Source organism: Amphibalanus amphitrite, unplaced genomic scaffold (genome assembly GCF_019059575.1).
Source record: "Amphibalanus amphitrite isolate SeventyFive unplaced genomic scaffold, NRLGWU_Aamphi_draft 000873F_arrow, whole genome shotgun sequence".
Classification (NCBI taxonomy): Eukaryota; Metazoa; Arthropoda; class Thecostraca; order Balanomorpha; family Balanidae; genus Amphibalanus; species Amphibalanus amphitrite.
This window is the reverse complement of record NW_024882367.1, coordinates 298,992-315,332: the sequence shown is the minus strand read 5'-3', so window position 1 is coordinate 315,332 and position 16,341 is coordinate 298,992. Positions and strand designations below refer to the sequence as shown.

At 49.6% G+C, this 16,341-nt stretch overlaps 1 protein-coding gene and 1 pseudogene across 1 annotated transcript; both read left to right on the top strand.

The window, feature by feature from the left end:
* Nucleotides 1-4,686: 4,686 nt before the first annotated feature.
* LOC122367497 (transcription initiation factor TFIID subunit 8-like) lies at nt 4,687-7,528 on the top strand. Its single transcript, XM_043340605.1, has 5 exons — nt 4,687-4,914; nt 5,174-5,355; nt 5,645-5,766; nt 6,120-6,435; nt 6,825-7,528. The coding sequence occupies exons 2-5, from the start codon at nt 5,217-5,219 to the stop codon at nt 7,067-7,069; spliced, it is 822 nt and encodes a 273-aa protein (XP_043196540.1). The 5' UTR covers nt 4,687-4,914; nt 5,174-5,216; the 3' UTR covers nt 7,070-7,528.
* A 1,187-nt stretch (nt 7,529-8,715) lies between these two features.
* Nucleotides 8,716-12,113, top strand: LOC122367490 (annotated as a pseudogene).
* The last annotated feature ends 4,228 nt before the right edge of the window (nt 12,114-16,341 follow it).

The window sequence follows — 16,341 nt, the reverse complement described above, 5'->3', positions numbered from 1 at the left end:
CTGAATCACACTGAATTTGACAATGACCGCGCAAAATAACCTACGTCTCGTCTCTTGAGTTAAATTAAGGGATAGTGAAAATAATGCAATAAGTTTTTTACACCAGGCACTATATTCCTTATAGGTATCTTGCTATATTCTCCATGAAGCTGGGCACAGCGTGAGACACCAGCAGTTATATGCCAGGCACAAAGTTCTGGAGATCAAGATGCTGAGGGCTGATCTTTGCTCACATCCTCTTGCAGTGGCGGATCCAGGGGAGGGCAAAATGGGCATTTGCCCTCCCCAAAGCTAAATCATGTGGGCAAGACTGTCCTTTTGCCCCTCCCAAAGCATATAGAGATGATAAAATTGAATACGGCGTCGAGGACTATCTGGACGAAAAGCAGGACTTTCGGTGAGGGCCATTCCGAAGGAAGGAGCTGGACCTCGCTGCTGATGATTTATGCCAGAATGCTGTTAATAGATTGAACTCCCTGAACTGATTGCATGTAGATAGTGTGGCGTTGTAAAGTCGTTTGGTCATCTCGGTGCTCAAGGGCAGCGGAAATCCGGATAGAGGGTGCAGGGGTTTCAGCTCCAGACCCATGGAAAACATTGGAGTGCAAACATAGCCTTTTGCACCCTCCAAAAGCCGTATAAGAGGCCTGCCACACCCCCAATACATTTTATCCTAAAAACCAGTGATCGGGAAACGAACGATCATGTGGAATCACCGATCATCAGACGTCCAGTTGTTGGTCAGGAGCGCCCTATGCTGGTCTGTGGGGCCCTCGCCCGCTAGGAGTGTCCCGAACCGCGTTTGGTGCCCCATGACGGCATCTGAGGACCCCACGGAGACTCCAGGGTTACGCTGCCTCTGAAGGCCCCCACGGCGGTCTCTGAGGGCCCTCGTGACACGGTCCTAGACCCATTTAAGGTCTGAGTGCCCATCGGGCTTTAGACGGCCCACGACGGCCTCTGAGGGCCCCAACACAACCAGGCTGCAGGGGCTATGCTGGCATCTGAGGAACCTGTGACGGTCTCTTGATGGCCCTAACGATGGACTCTGATGTCCTTACCACAGCCTCTGAGGGCCTTGCAAAGATACCTGAGGGCCCAGGGCCTATGAAGACCGTCATGATGGCCAAGGATCTTCATGATGACCTCTGCTGGTCCTCTTGAAGGCTTCTAAGGGTCCTCACAACGATTTCCACAGCGATTCCACCCGAGACGGTCCCTGAGGGCCCTCACGACGACCTCTTTCATCTATGGGCCCTCACGACGACCTCTAGGACCCAATGCAAGCTTCAAATGCCCACGCTGGCGTCTGAGGGCCTCACGACGGGCTCTGATCTGGCCTCAACGCAGGCAGACTGCAGGGGTCATGCTGACCTCTGAGAGTCCTGTAACGAAGGCTCCAAGGGCCCACGCTGGTCTATGAAGAACCCTACGACGGCCTCTGGAGGGCCTTAACGCAGGCAGGGGACATGCTGGCCTCGGGGCCCCCGCGAGATTTCAGATTCAGAGGCCCTTCACAACGACCTTTGAGGGCCTTACAAAGGTATCTGAGGGCTTACGCAGGCTCGTGGGATTCCACACTGATTGTCAGGTCCCATGTAGGCTTGTTGAGACACTGTATCCGCTCCTGGTGCCCCTTCGCCGGCCTCTGAGAGTCTCAACACCGGAACTTCTTGGCCCTACACCGGGTTTTATGACCATTACATCGATCTTGGTACCCACGACCCATCAAATATGTGTCCAAGCGGCTTCTAAGAATCCCCATGCATGTTCCACGGACATGAAGCCGAATTTTGGGCTCACACGCGAGCTCTTGGGACCCCATGCTGCACGCTCCAGGGACCTACCTGCCTCCAAGAGCCTCACACATACTTTTGGGGCCCTAACGTTTGCCCCTGAAGGCCCCACTCAGACTTCTACCCTTTCCTCCACACCGGTTCTTTAGGCTAAACATCAGCTCCTTTGGCCTCTATCCCGGTTTTTGAGGGCCTCCATACAGGCTTTTTGGGTCCGATGCCGGTCTTTGAGAGCTTTCCAGACTCTCGAGCCTACGCTTTCTGAAACCCTTCAGCACCTTCTGAGGAACCGACCCTGGTCGGGGACTCATTCAATCTGAGAAGTCGTGAAGGCTTCTGGAGGAGCCTCCATTGAGTCATTAAGTTTCCAGAGGGTTTTTAACGGTCTTGTAAGAGTGGACCCGTAGGGCTCTCAAAGGTCCACTGCGGATCCAGAAAAGTAGTTTGAGGCTTGCGGGTGGTGGTTAGCATAAGAAAAATCACCCAGTAAAAAAAAACTTGTTGCATTTCACTTATTTAGGTATGCTGTGATTTTGTTAGGTTCACTGAAATATACAAACATTTTGGATAACTTCCTGTATGGATTGTTTCCTTAACTTTTGGTTTTCATAAATCGATGATTGACAGCTTGAAAAAGTAAAGGGGCCCAAAACCTTCAGTGGGGCCCCTTGAGAAAATTTTGCATCCCCATCCAAAATTTATCTTACATTCCTCCCAGTGCGGGGGCGGATAGGGGTCGTCGGATAGGTCGGAAACTTTTGCCCTCCCCAAACGGATCGGCTGGATCTGCCCCTGTCCTCTTGACTGCCTATTTGAGCTGTGTGGGGTTGCTGGGAGGTTTTGTCTGGTTAAGCTCCTGCTGCACAATTTTTTTCTAATAGATTTAGTCCAAACATTTTGCTAGGAATGATTCACAAGGACAGAGCCACCGCTAAACGAAGCTGGTTGTGGTGACCCTGCCCCCTACCCTCTGATCGCGCTATTCCAGTTCTATGACAGAATTTAGAGTACAAAGTTAAACGTGTGCACATAGCTGCACATGGCCGGTCTCCTCGGCCCTCACTGACTTCGCCTGGCTACGGCCTGCCACCAACTGCAACCATACCTGTCAGGAGGCCCATAAATGTCAAGCGCCCGTCACGCTTCGAACCCGGTCTTTTATAACCGGGAACACGTGCTCTCACCACATGGAGTCCAACGCTCTACCAACTGAGCTACGGGACCAGCCCATAGCAATTCGATCAAATTCCCCATAGCAACAAATTCCCCATAGCAACAAATTCCCCATAGCAATTTGATTGCATTTAGCTTGGGTTTGTTCCCTAGCCTTGTATCATTCGCCCAGATAGTAGGAAGATGCTGCTGGCGCCTGGCACCATCTCTAAGATCAGGGAGACCAATGAGAAGAAGCATTGTCTTCCTGGAAAATGTTATCCGACCTGTGTGGCAGTTGGCACCATGCACCGCTGAAGAACGGAACCCATGGTGGTCATCCTGTTGATGGCAGGTAGACAGGCTTTCTTCAGGATATTCTGTATATAGTAGTCAGCATCGATCACCATTTCCAACGGAATCGCATGCAGCTAGCCCAGGCCCTGATAGGAAATCCTGCGCTATGGCATCAAATGAAACCAGAATTTCACGATACAGTTTTCGGAACCTTAATCATGTTTTCAACCCATGCTCGCTTTATCTGGTGGTTTGTTGGTAAAACAGGTGGAATAGAGACTTGTCTCTAATGATGGCCCGTTTCTACTCAGTTCCACTCTTCCACCATCCTGTTCTTGCCTTTCTTGCAAAATTTAAGGCTCTGGAATCACTGATTTTCCGCCAATTTTGGCCTTACATGAGCCTTGTGGGCCTTCAGTAGAAGTTTGTCCCACCAGTATCGCCGGACAATCGTCCCGGACTCCAGATGATCCATTTGAGTTGGAATTTTACCCAGCTTTTTTGCAGAGTGCTCGGAATTTCCAGGTGCTTTCTCTCCAGGTTGAAATGCAGAAGGGCCACCGAGGTTGGGGTCTTCCTATGACGCCCCCCCCCGTCTCCTTAAACTTCTTCCACCAGCGCTTGATAGTGAGGACTGGCATCCTTAACCCTCGCCCGTATAGGGGGGGGGGGTCGAACGGACCCCCCCCCCATGGTTTTTCGCGAATATCTCGCGTAAAAAGCGGCCGATCGCGACGAAACTTTCAGTACCTACCCTCGCGTTAATCAATTTTACACCTACTCTGAAAATTTCATGACCCTGACCCCAATGACCTTTAACCTGTGACCTACTTTTCGTGACCATGTTTGGCCGGAATCGCGATTCGGCGTATGTCGGCTCGCATTAGCCGCGCGTTTGCAGTCTTTTCGTGGTTTCAAGCGTTCAAACATGTGATATGATGTTGCCCCCATGCGTTAGGGTGGGTGTCAAGGTCACCTGAAGGTCAGGTCAGGTCATTGACCTTTGATGACCTCGGTTCACTTTTTCGAGTTTTACATGTTTCTAGGCCAGTTTTTGCAGCTGAATTCGAATTTAGCAACCATTTGAACATTTGCGAAGTAGTTTTGGTGCCTTCGTAACATGTTACGAAGCTGTCAGAGGCGGCAGACACCTACTAGGAATACCCGGCAGGACCCCTACTGGTTGACCTGACCTGACCTGACCCGACCTGGACTAAATGCATGAAGACATCATCTGTGATCAAAACTAACATGATATTCGTGATCAGCACCCCGAAAAACCCCGTAGCAGCCACACTTTACGACGTTCTAACAGGTCCCGATTTTCCCGACTTTTGGGTCATTGACCTGACCTGCAAGGTCAACCAATGACCTAAGACCAAAAAATTAGGTATCATCGGCTTCCTCTCGTCACGGGCAACACGCTCGTTTTTTCCCCGAAGCTCTAGCTCGATCAGGGGCGAAACGGCAAGGGGGGGGGGTCCAACGGACCCCCCCCCCCCTTATACGCTCGCGGCTGGAAAAACACCAATACGGGCGAGGGTTAAGTGTCAGGCAACGTCATTCTGTGAGTTGCCACGATAAGGCATGCCAATAGCGCGACTACGCACCTCTTAACTGAAAAATTGGATCCTCATGTCTGGGCCGTAGTTCATGCTTCGATCACTAGGTAAGTGATGACCCAGGCTAGTTACCCTCTGGGTCAAAATAGCTGCTCAGCTAATCTTGGTACGCCTCAGGGAAGGATGCAGGAACGCAAGGACGTTCTCAGCAACGCGATGTTTGGAACCATATTGGAAATATTCCAAGTTATATCGGATAGACGGAAGGTATCAATACTTTTGACGTATCCTATACACTGTTATTGTATTCCCACTGTTATTCCTATGTACTGTTATTGTTCTGATGGATTTCTGTCTTGCCTACAGTTCACCACCAGCGTGCAGTCTGCACTGAGCAACTCATCCAGTGATGGAGGCTGACGGCACCCTGCCAGCAACACCCTGGAGAAGGGTCATGGCGATGGCAGTCTCATCAGTTTGTCAGCAGGCGGGATTTACCAGTATCGAGCCGGCAGCACTCTCCTCACTCACAGAAAGCTTCATCAGTGGTGAGTGAACCGAGTTAAACATCATCGGACTTGGAACCAGTCAAGTTTTTGGCCCGCAAGAAAGTTCTTGACTAGTCAGGAGAGAACCGTTTAACTATTATACATGCATATCGCACTAGCCATTTGTTAAACATTGAACACACTTTACACTGGTTTATCGGGAACAGACGTTATCAGGTATTTGGTCTATCGGGTTGCACAACAAGCTAGTAAGCATATCGACCCCCCCCCCCCCCCCAGCATTGCTTTTGGTCTGCGAATTTTACCGCTGCCTGCCGGTGTGTTTCAGTGCTGAAGGAGCTGGGCCGGAGCAGCAAGGCGTACAGCGACCTGGCCTGCCGCAGCGACCTCGTCGTCGGCGACGTGGTTATGGCGCTGGTCGACAACGGCTTCAACGTCGCCTCGATCACGGTATGATGCTGTCTGCTGCTGATGGTGCAGCTGATAGTAGTTGGCTTGTGTACGGTAACGGATGCTAGACAATTAGTACCGTGCTTCGTGGAACTCGACGCTCGTACTTATCGTAAAATGGTGAGGTGTCTCGTGCTAGCAACAGTGTTTCGCACATATTCTGCGGGCGCAACGGGCGCAAAATGACCTTAGTAGTCGGCGCGCCCGAAAGCCCCAATAAAAACGTAAAAAATATATCAATTTAGGCTAATTTGTACTTAATGTCTCACGTACATATACTTCCGTCGGCAGTCAGACTCGACATTTGAGCCGTGCACCATAAACTCCTGACCGCGCACTTCCGTCTCTCCCAGGAGTTCGCCAAGCGTCGTCATCGTCCGACGCTGCCTACGCCGCTGCCGTCGGCGCCGACCAAGCAGCCGCCGACGCTGCAGGTCGGGGAGAAGCAGAACCACCCGGCCCACATCCCCGACCACCTGCCCGCCTTCCCCGATAGCCACGCCTACGTGCAGACGCCCACCCACAAGCAGCCCATCACCAACTATGAGGCCGTTCGAGAGCGGGCCGCCAGCCAGAAGCGGGATATGGAGCGGGCGCTCACCCGGTTCATCGCCAAAACGGGCCCCGTCGATAAACTGTTTGACTCAGACGAGCAGGCCCAGTTCCCGCGTGAGTGATCCGGTGGGCTGTTGAAGGGTTGAGGGCTGGGTGGGCAGTTTTTTAATGCAGTTGCTGCAATCCAAGGTGATGCGGTGATTTAGACTTTGTTATATGATGTGTTTGAAGTTAGTTGCTATCTCTCTTTAGTCCGTTTTTTTTTCCAACGGATCTCGGATTTAGATAAATCGTTGCTCGCTAGTCTTTGCTTACTCGTGTTTGTGCTTTATCCTTGTTTAGCAGACAACTCAAGCTATTCTCGAACAATAGATGATTTTCATGATTCGTGCTCGTACTGATCCCGTGCTCTTACCGGGCGTGATCGGCCCAGCTGATCACGTCCGTGTGGCCCTCGCTGACGCGTCTCCCGCCGGTGGCGCCCCCTGTTCCGCCGTTCGCAGTGATCGCCTGTCGGTCGATCGTCAACCCCTACCTCCAAGCGCTGGACCCTCGCGACCAGATCTTCGAGGAGGAGGAGGCCTACGTGCCGCGCAAGAGAAAGAGCTCGCCGCAGGACGGGGCAGAGCAGGAGCAGCGCGCGCGAGCCGCCGCCACAGCAGCCGGAGGGTATCGACAATCCCTTCCTGAGGCCGCCAAAAATGCCGCGCAAGCGCAAACTCTGAGCGCCGATTGGGCTGGACTGTGAGAGTCGAGCTGTTAGCGGTGTTTTGCGTTGGGGATGACTGTGTCGTGAATCGGGACGAGGGCTACTATGATGTGTACTGGACACACGAATTGTAAGTTCGTTTTGATCTCGCTCGGTAATATTTCCCTTCGGTGGAGTTTAACTGCAGTTTTACAAGCGTTTGGGTCCTGATACCGATCTGGGTGACCGGAAAACACTGCACACTAGCTGAATAGGTGTAAAATTCCAGTAAAACACCCGTGTTTCTGGGTTAGATGATTGTTTTACGTCATTGACGTGCATGCAGACGGAATGCGGGACGTGTTGGATGCTGTATCTCATGCTCGCCGTTGATTATCTGATGGATGAAGCAGATGGATCGTGAAGATATTGCATTGTACGTCCTGTATTGCTCATCTTCGTACGGATGTTTCATTAGAAATTCATTCGTGTATAATACATAATGCACATTTTCTTGTATTACATTTTTAGTTATTGGGTAAGCCAGTGAGAAATAATTATGCTTTGAAGTAATTATGAACATGTCGCACATTGTGCACCAAATATGTTATTGTCAATTGCCACACAATGCGCGAAAGTTTGGTCGTAGTGCTCTCGTTTGCTTGGCTCCAGCCTTTCAGTCTGTATTAAGATGCCTTGCGGAGTCGAAATGACTAGGAATTAGGAGGGACATTGGTCTGGACTGCCATTATCGTCGGGGCTGAGCCCGTCTCTATGGACGGGCTACCCAGCCCCGTGAAAGGTCATCCCACCGCACGATGGGCCTGCTCCTGAGGAGCGACTCACTTTGGATGAAGATGACTGTCGAACTCGGATCAGGGATTTATTTAGACTTGAGTATCTGTGCGTCCTGAGGAAGGAACAGAGGCATCATAGGAGCGATGATGAGTTCCTCGAACAGCAATCGAACCAACCACAGCAGTTAGACCGACATCTGTCAGGTCAGATGATAGGGCGACCTACTGTCAGGTTCGGACAGGTGCATCCCATCCCACTCGAGTGGAGACTGGAGTGGACTGGAGACCGGAGGTGAGAGTTCAGGCATCGCGTCAAAACTACTGGTCGCTGGAACATGATTGCAATCCCTACGTACTTTTGCGATGCGTACTTTTCCCGCGGATCAACATGGTTGCAATCGAGGTCATATAAGTTGTTGCAATCCCCACCTGGAGATTTATGACCAAAGCGACCAAAGCATGGAAAAGTTCAATTTCCTAGATGTCGCCCTAAAGTATATGAGAGGTGGCAGCACCTTACGGAGATCCTGAGCTTTGCTAGGTCCAACTGGTTAAACATTGGAGTTCAACGATGTTCCAAAGTTGTTAATATGAAGGGCGAGTATTTCAGTTAAAAACGTTCCAAATTTTACTAGTTTATTTGCAAGTAATATTGCTATAAAATGGGTTGTGAAATACGGAGCTCACTTGGAAAAGTAGTCCAAGCAGCGGGAAGTGTAGACATATAGTTTAATTTTGATGCTATTTTAAAGCAAAGTTTTAGCATTTCAGTGTTAAAAATTGGTGTAGTTAGGCTTCAAATTAGAATTCGTGCTTGAAAATGTGAAAAAGCTATCGTTTGAAACAAAATAATTCTTACAAAAGTATTCTGCTTAGAGCCGTAAGATGAAAACATATTTCTTACGCCGTTCTTAGCGCGTCTTTATTCCCGCGTGACAAATTCGAATATTCGAGACGAAATTCTGTGTTGTGTGTTGTGAGGGGTTGGTGCAGTGGTTGTTTCTTTTGATTTTTTGAAAGTACACGCGGCAATAATGAGAGAGATTGTTCATATGCAGGCTGGCCAGTGCGGCAACCAAATCGGAGCCAAGGTGAGTACGTTCTTTTTGTAAAGCTCGACTCATTTAGCGGCTGATTTCAATTTCGTTGTGACCATGGGGTCGCTAAGAATTCGGTGCTTGTGTCGCTATTTCCCTTATATTTCTCTTGTGGCTGAATTTTGAGCCAATTATCTAGCATAGAAAAGTGTTGAGTCGTAAGCGAACTCAATCTGGATTGATACTGCTGGATTGTCTGCTGTTATGCGTAACAAGTGGCCGGTTGAAATGATTAGACGTTTTAGGTCCAATCTCGGTGCATGGAGAAAGTGAAAAGTTAATGTAATGTCAAAGCTAAAGCTTTATTGTGCCCTTTTCTTCCACGCTACTTGCCTGCATCCATCTACTCGTAGACGACAATTCCTATTCGCGAGGTGAATGTTGTTGTTGTTGTTTTCCCCGGAGTCCACCGGTGGTACATATATTTAATCATCAACGAAAGAAGCATTTGAGATCAGCATCGGGAGATTGAGTGAAACGTGAATCAATAAATGGCGCTGCATAGGGCTAAAGGTGAGGATAGGATTTGTTTAACAGTTAGAATTGATTAGAAGAGTGCAGAAGATTAGTGGTTAGAAGGTTGGGAGGCAGCACCATTTATAAATGTCCTCCCAAAAGCGTTAATTTTGTTTCAGTTCTGGGAGGTGATCTCAGACGAGCATGGTATTGATCCGACGGGAACATACCACGGTGACTCAGACCTACAGCTGGAGAGGATAAACGTCTACTACAATGAGGCGTCCGGTGAGGAAATTTTCCCGTACTAAGCACTTATTTCAATATACCTAATCTCAATAATTTATATTAATAAGTTTCATTGATGTTTGATTTGCTGATGTTCTGCATTAAAACGACAGAGGGGCTGTATGAAAAAGTGGCAATGTCTTAAAGCGAACTGGGGTCATCGTGAGGGTAATTTTAAGGTTTGCGGTAATTGTAAAGCGCAATTTGAAACGTTTAGCCAGCCTCATGTCATTTTTGCTTATGCGTTTTCTTCTGCGCTCGGGCATTCTGCATTGATTTTAGTTACGCCGCAAAATAGCGATGATTGAAGCGCTCGATTTGTAAGAGTAGTGCTGTCTGACGTTTTACGCTTTGTCTTCCATCAGGTGGCAAGTATGTACCGCGGGCTATCTTGGTGGATTTGGAACCAGGTACAATGGATTCCGTCCGTGCCGGCCCATTTGGACAGATTTTCCGACCAGATAATTTCGTCTTCGGCCAGAGTGGTGCAGGTACGCTATCGCGTTTTATCATTTTGTTTTTAACGTGTTATCCAACTCTACCGGCGCTTTGAGTTGTTTTCCGGTCAGTCGTTCCGGGAATGTCGCTCTTTACTTGTAAGTTGTTATAGCTAAGCTGCAATCGTCATTTTTGTAGAATAACAAGCAAGCTAAGCTTAAACTTATTTTTGGTGTTTTGGACGGTAAATTCGTTCGCCGGTATGTTACTCAATTCTCAAGCTATCGTCTTACGTCTTGATTTGCAATCTACTTGATTCCTTAGCATACGGGGTAACTGGCTGGCCAGCATCGTGCCTTGCATGCTCCGTCACTCGTAGACCACTTCCCTAGTTGACTGTTACGTTTCTGTTTACAGGTAACAACTGGGCGAAAGGTCACTACACAGAGGGCGCAGAGCTGGTCGATTCGGTGCTCGACGTGGTTCGCAAAGAAGCGGAAAGCTGTGACTGCCTGCAGGGTTTCCAGCTGACACACTCCTTGGGCGGTGGAACTGGATCCGGAATGGGAACTCTGCTCATCTCCAAGATCCGTGAAGAATACCCAGACCGAATCATGAACACCTTCAGCGTCGTGCCCTCTCCAAAGGCAAGTTGAATGGAGACAAACTTCTACCATACGAGTATAAGGCCTAGTTGTATGATTGGACACCCCCGTCTCCTCCCGTTCATTCGTCATTGCGGGTACATACATCGACCTAATTTATTCATTCGCCAACGCACTTGAATATACTTGCTTTGCAGATGTACTTAAAATGCATTTAAACAAAGATTGTCGAATAACTATTTGTCACATAGCCACTTCGAGTAATTCAGTGCAGCTTGTGTATGTACTCAAATGATTTTATGCTATTTGTGTTTCAGGTGTCTGATACGGTGGTGGAGCCGTACAACGCTACGCTGTCTGTCCATCAGCTGGTAGAGAACACGGACGAAACGTACTGCATCGACAACGAGGCCCTGTACGACATCTGCTTCCGGACGCTGAAGCTGACGACGCCGACGTACGGCGACCTGAACCACCTGGTCTCGGCAACCATGTCCGGCGTCACCACCTGCCTGCGTTTCCCCGGTCAGTTGAATGCCGACTTGCGGAAACTGGCCGTGAACATGGTGCCCTTCCCCCGTTTGCACTTCTTCATGCCCGGGTTCGCGCCCCTGACCTCACGCGGTAGCCAGCAGTACAGAGCACTGACCGTCCCGGAGCTGACACAGCAGATGTTCGATGCCAAGAACATGATGGCTGCGTGCGACCCCCGTCACGGCAGGTACCTCACTGTCGCCGCCATCTTCCGTGGTAGGATGTCGATGAAGGAGGTGGATGAGCAGATGTTGAACATCCAGAACAAGAACAGCAGCTACTTTGTCGAGTGGATCCCGAACAATGTTAAAAACGGCTGTGTGTGATATTCCCCCGCGCGGTCTGAAAATGTCTGCCACATTCATTGGCAACAGCACCGCTATCCAGGAGCTCTTCAAGCGAGTGTCCGAGCAGTTCACTGCCATGTTCCGGCGGAAGGCCTTCCTCCATTGGTACAGGCGAGGGTATGGACGAGATGGAGTTCACCGAGGCCGAGAGCAACATGAACGACTTGGTGTCCGAGTACCAGCAGTATCAGGACGCCACTGCCGAGGAAGAGGGAGAGTTCGACGAGGAGGAGGAAGAGGAGGGCGCCGAACAGTGAGAGCGCTCACTTTTGACCATCTGACTGCGAAATGGGGTACATGCACGACCTCCGTCCACCAAAACCCAAGATGCTTCGTGTCGTACCTTGAGATGAATCTGAATTTTGCCACGTAAAATACAGAACAGTCACATCATTAACGTTTTATTGGTACGCCACTATTCGTTAGGACATTGTCACATCAACTAGTCACATTGAAGAAGAATGTCATTAAGCTAAAGGTAACGCTTGATTATCATGCGTGCCCAAAGTCTTGTGTTGTAAAATAAAATATGAAAGAGGCTAGCTAGACGACTTTGGAGTTAACTGGTCCGTGGTTGGGTTGAACTTTGGCTTTTAAATTGATAGGTTTTTGGTTCATTGTTCAGCAGCCATATCATAACGAAATGAATTTAACCCGGGATATCGAGCGTAGGCGGAGGCGTGCACAGTGCTGAATATTTTGTTGCTGAGACGTAGACAGACTACCGATGAAACTATCTGTGCTGGCCTTCACACTCAATGACTGAAGCCAGGGAGGGTGCCGTCGTATTCTTTCAGGTACTTTGTTTTGCGTACGCACTAGTCTTCTGGTGATCGGATTTCTAGTACGTTTTTGTCAGGTGTACCCCGAAAATGACCCGGACGTCGATTATTGACGCACTTCCGCCTCCGTCGCCCGACTAGCGTATACGCTGGGTTCTGACGTCATACGATGGCAGCTCGTGCGCTGCGGTCGGGCCAAATCGGGAATCCAGGTGACGTCAGTGTATGACGTCACGGCCGGCTGTGGTGCCACTCGTGCGGGGTCGTCTCCTCAGCTGTAACCTGCCCCGAAGCGGAGCGGCTGGCGAATACCACGGTTGGGCCTCGGCCGTTCTGTTCAGGATTTTAGAATGTAACTCCGCAGTACGACTGTACCTATTTTATACACTTCTCGCCGTTGAAATTGGTGGATAAGCGTATAGTGATCAGTAATTCAGTATGTTTGCTGTGCGTCGCTTGAAGCTGCATATGCTAGCTACAGTGCTAATAGAGAATAGCATATGCCATACATTACGGGACCTATTTTATTTAACGCTTATTTCTCTGATTTCCATACTGAACATAGAGAGCTGCCGCAAATTCGAGAATTTCATTCGGTGCACGTTACCAGTAATGCTGATTTGGCCTGAACAGGCGTGTTTATCTAAATATGTAGGTACTGTGATTGGAGGCGTGGAACGTTGACAAAATGCTCAGCTTGCAATACTAATGTTCAACCAATAACCATAAATCGATAAGTGTCGAGAAAGAGCCTATGGCTCGCGCACGATTTCCCATTTATTGTTTTACGTAAAATGTTATTCAAGCAAACTATGCTGCGAAAAAAGCTACGAGCTGTTCATCAAAGATCTAAGGACAGTTACATTAATGTGCTTCGGTTTTGAGTTTCCACGTCAATAAAATTATTGCTAGTCATTTTTTCCTGAACAGGCGACTGCCGGCCGTGTATTTGCTTACCCTTACTTGATATATCGACACCTTTTTTTAAACCCCACATCTGTTCGGTGAATTTCCGGGAAGCACGAAAGATCTCTTTTTAGAAGTGTCCAATCGTCCGATCCTGATCAAATTTGTGTGTTCGTAAGCTTGCTCTGGCATTGCTTGATCTGCCAAGCCAGACAAACTTGAGAAAATCGAGTGACTGTACCTTTTTTGAAGGTTTCTAAACAACTTGTCTGAACTTCACGGGAGAACAAATGTGGGGTTTAAAAAAGGTGTCGATATAGCAGTTCATGTATTTGTATGTCTATTGTCCAGATTGCCCATGCCTTAAAATGGCATGAGTCTATGGCAGCTTAATTCTGACGGGCTATTCAATGGACCGGACAAATGCACATAACGAACCATAGGTAGGCATCCAGTGAGAGCTGGGTTTGTGTCATATTTTGTCGATCTTCGCCGATGCACAGTGGACCAGTTTGTTGTTGTTGACCAGTTTAGGGCGAATTTATTCGTAGCGTTGTTAATATTTCTCAATATGTTTTTCAAATGGTTTAAATGGGTATATTTAGGCATTTTGGGTCATCCCTGATGCTTTCGATATATTCGATAATCGAAAAAGCATAAACACACGATACATATGTATTGCATCACATGTTACATACATACACTTTGAACACTCTCACGACACGCCGCGCTGGTTCGACTCTGCCAGTCACTGCTGTCACTGCTGAACAGTCACTGCTGCTGTGGCAGTCGTCGCTGTCGACAGCACTGCTGTCGGTGCCGTCGTCACGACGTAGCTGATTCTCTCTCTCTCTCTCTCTCTCTCTCTCTCTCTCTCTCTCTCTCTCTCTCTCTCCTCTCTCTCTCTCTCTCTCTCTCCTCTCCCTCTCCCTCTCCCTCTCCCTCTCCCTCTCCCTCTCCCTCTCCCTCTCCCTCTCCCTCTCCCTCTCCCTCTCCCTCTCCCTCTCCCTCTCCCTCTCCCTCTCCCTCTCCCTCTCCCTCTCCCTCTCCCTCTCCCTCTCCCTCTCCCTCTCCCTCTCCCTCCCCCTCCCCCTCCCCCGGCGCTGCAGACCCAGGCTGCTGAGCAGCGGGTCGCTCGCCACGAGCAGGTAGCCCAGGAGGTCCGACATCGTGTGGATCCTCGAATCCTTGCGGGTGTGTCGAAGAGTCGCTTGTGGGTAGCCTCTGCTGCTTCCTCAGACATCATACCGATCGGGAGGTGGCAAGACTCCACCACGGCCGCGGAGTGGCTCAGCAGCTTGTGCAGCGTGGTGGACATGTACCTCTCCACGTACAGCTCAGCCGTGCGGCGGCAGTACGCGGAGAGAGCGTCGATGTCCAGTCGGTGCGGACAGCTGACAGCCTGCAGCACCGTGCCGACCCGGTCGATCAGCTCCTGGTCGACGCCGGTGCAGGCCGCGAACTCGGCCGGCGAGCGGAAGGCGCGGCGGGCGGTGTTGCCGTCGTTGGAGTTGCCGCTGCCTCCTGCCCGCGGCTCGTCCACGCGCAGCCCCATCCTGGTCCTGAAGGCCTCCTGCACCTCAGCCGGGTGTACGGAAAGCAGCAGTACGGGGCAGGAATGATCAGGTACCAATAATCGAAATCATCGTGGCCAAAGAGGACTTATTTCATACTCTCGAAATAGGTTACGATACATTTGCCACCCAATGACTAGCTGACACACATCCTGACCCATAATAACAGGCTCGATGATTGGCTGCTGTAGACAGTGACATCACTCAATGGGCGGGACTAAAAACCACACGTCATTCCGGATCCTGTCGGGTCACGCACCGTCCGCCCCCAGGTCAGGTCACGGCGCGCGGCTGGGTCATGACCGAGCGGCGTGCCGTCGGTCATGTTTAAACTCGAGCTACCGGTGAGGCGAGCAAGTTCGAGCAGGAAAAAAAGGTCGGGCCAAGTCAAAAAATGCTGGCAAATTGCAATCATGCTAGATCTGACGTGGCGGCAAACGGCGGTAGTTGTTGAAATCTTCGGTTTTCATGAAACATCGTTATGAAAACGCATGCATGTATTGGTTTGATTCTATCAGTCGTAACGTGCAGACGATAGGTCAGCCAGTATTGCAAGTTATCCTATCGTTTTTTAGAGACATTGGGAAGAACAATGGTGTATGATTTATATCAATTCAATATGTATTACACTATGTAAACTTGCGTTACAAAAGTCGCGTTCTTGCCCGCAAATCGGCAGGATATGAGAAAGCCAACAATCTGTCCACTTTGAGTAGTCAAATCACCTCCTAAAAGTTGCCATATGTGCAAAATTCAGGTGGTTTCTTAAAATTCAGGCAATTTCCTATACATTCAGCCATATTTCAAGCAGATTTTCGAAAGTCACTTTCTTGATTAAATTCGCCCTAAACTGGCGCGCGGCCCGTCCGTGCGATGATCCGGACTGGCATACAATGGCGGTCTGGAGAGAAAACCAGCCATGTGCCAATAGCGCTGTGGTAATTCAACTGGGAAAGGCGTCAGGGATGTTTTGGAAAGGTTTAGATATAAGCTTGTCAGACCTTGGGAATGTTAAGTGAAGTCAAATAAATCTGTTTTCATTATGCATTGTCAGGTCACAATAATTTTTATATCTTGTGTTTTTTTCTTTTTTCTTTTAGCTTCAGAGTCTGAGACTTGGAAGTGGTCGATAATGACATGTTTTCTCGGCTGATAGCGGCGCTGCCGTTATGTTTCGGTGGCCGTATCGTCCACCGGGCAGCACACAGGCGACTGTTGTATCTGTCGTGACTGGCTTCCACTCTGAAACGGTGTCAGCACAGCCGACGCGAGGAACAAAGGCGCAACGAGGTCGGTGGGCCGGTGTGCGGGCCGCGCCCGTGCCAGGTCACCGCGGCACTGGTGCACGGCAGCCACTGGCCGCTGTAACAGGGCTGGTTCGAGCTGCTGGGCAGTCTGGACGCCATATGCTGCACTGCTTGACCGTTTGGAGTTTGCAGGCGGTGTGTAAATCGGGATAGTGATGGGTCTGCTGTAAGTTGATTGACCGTTTATTTCTAGCTGAGTTA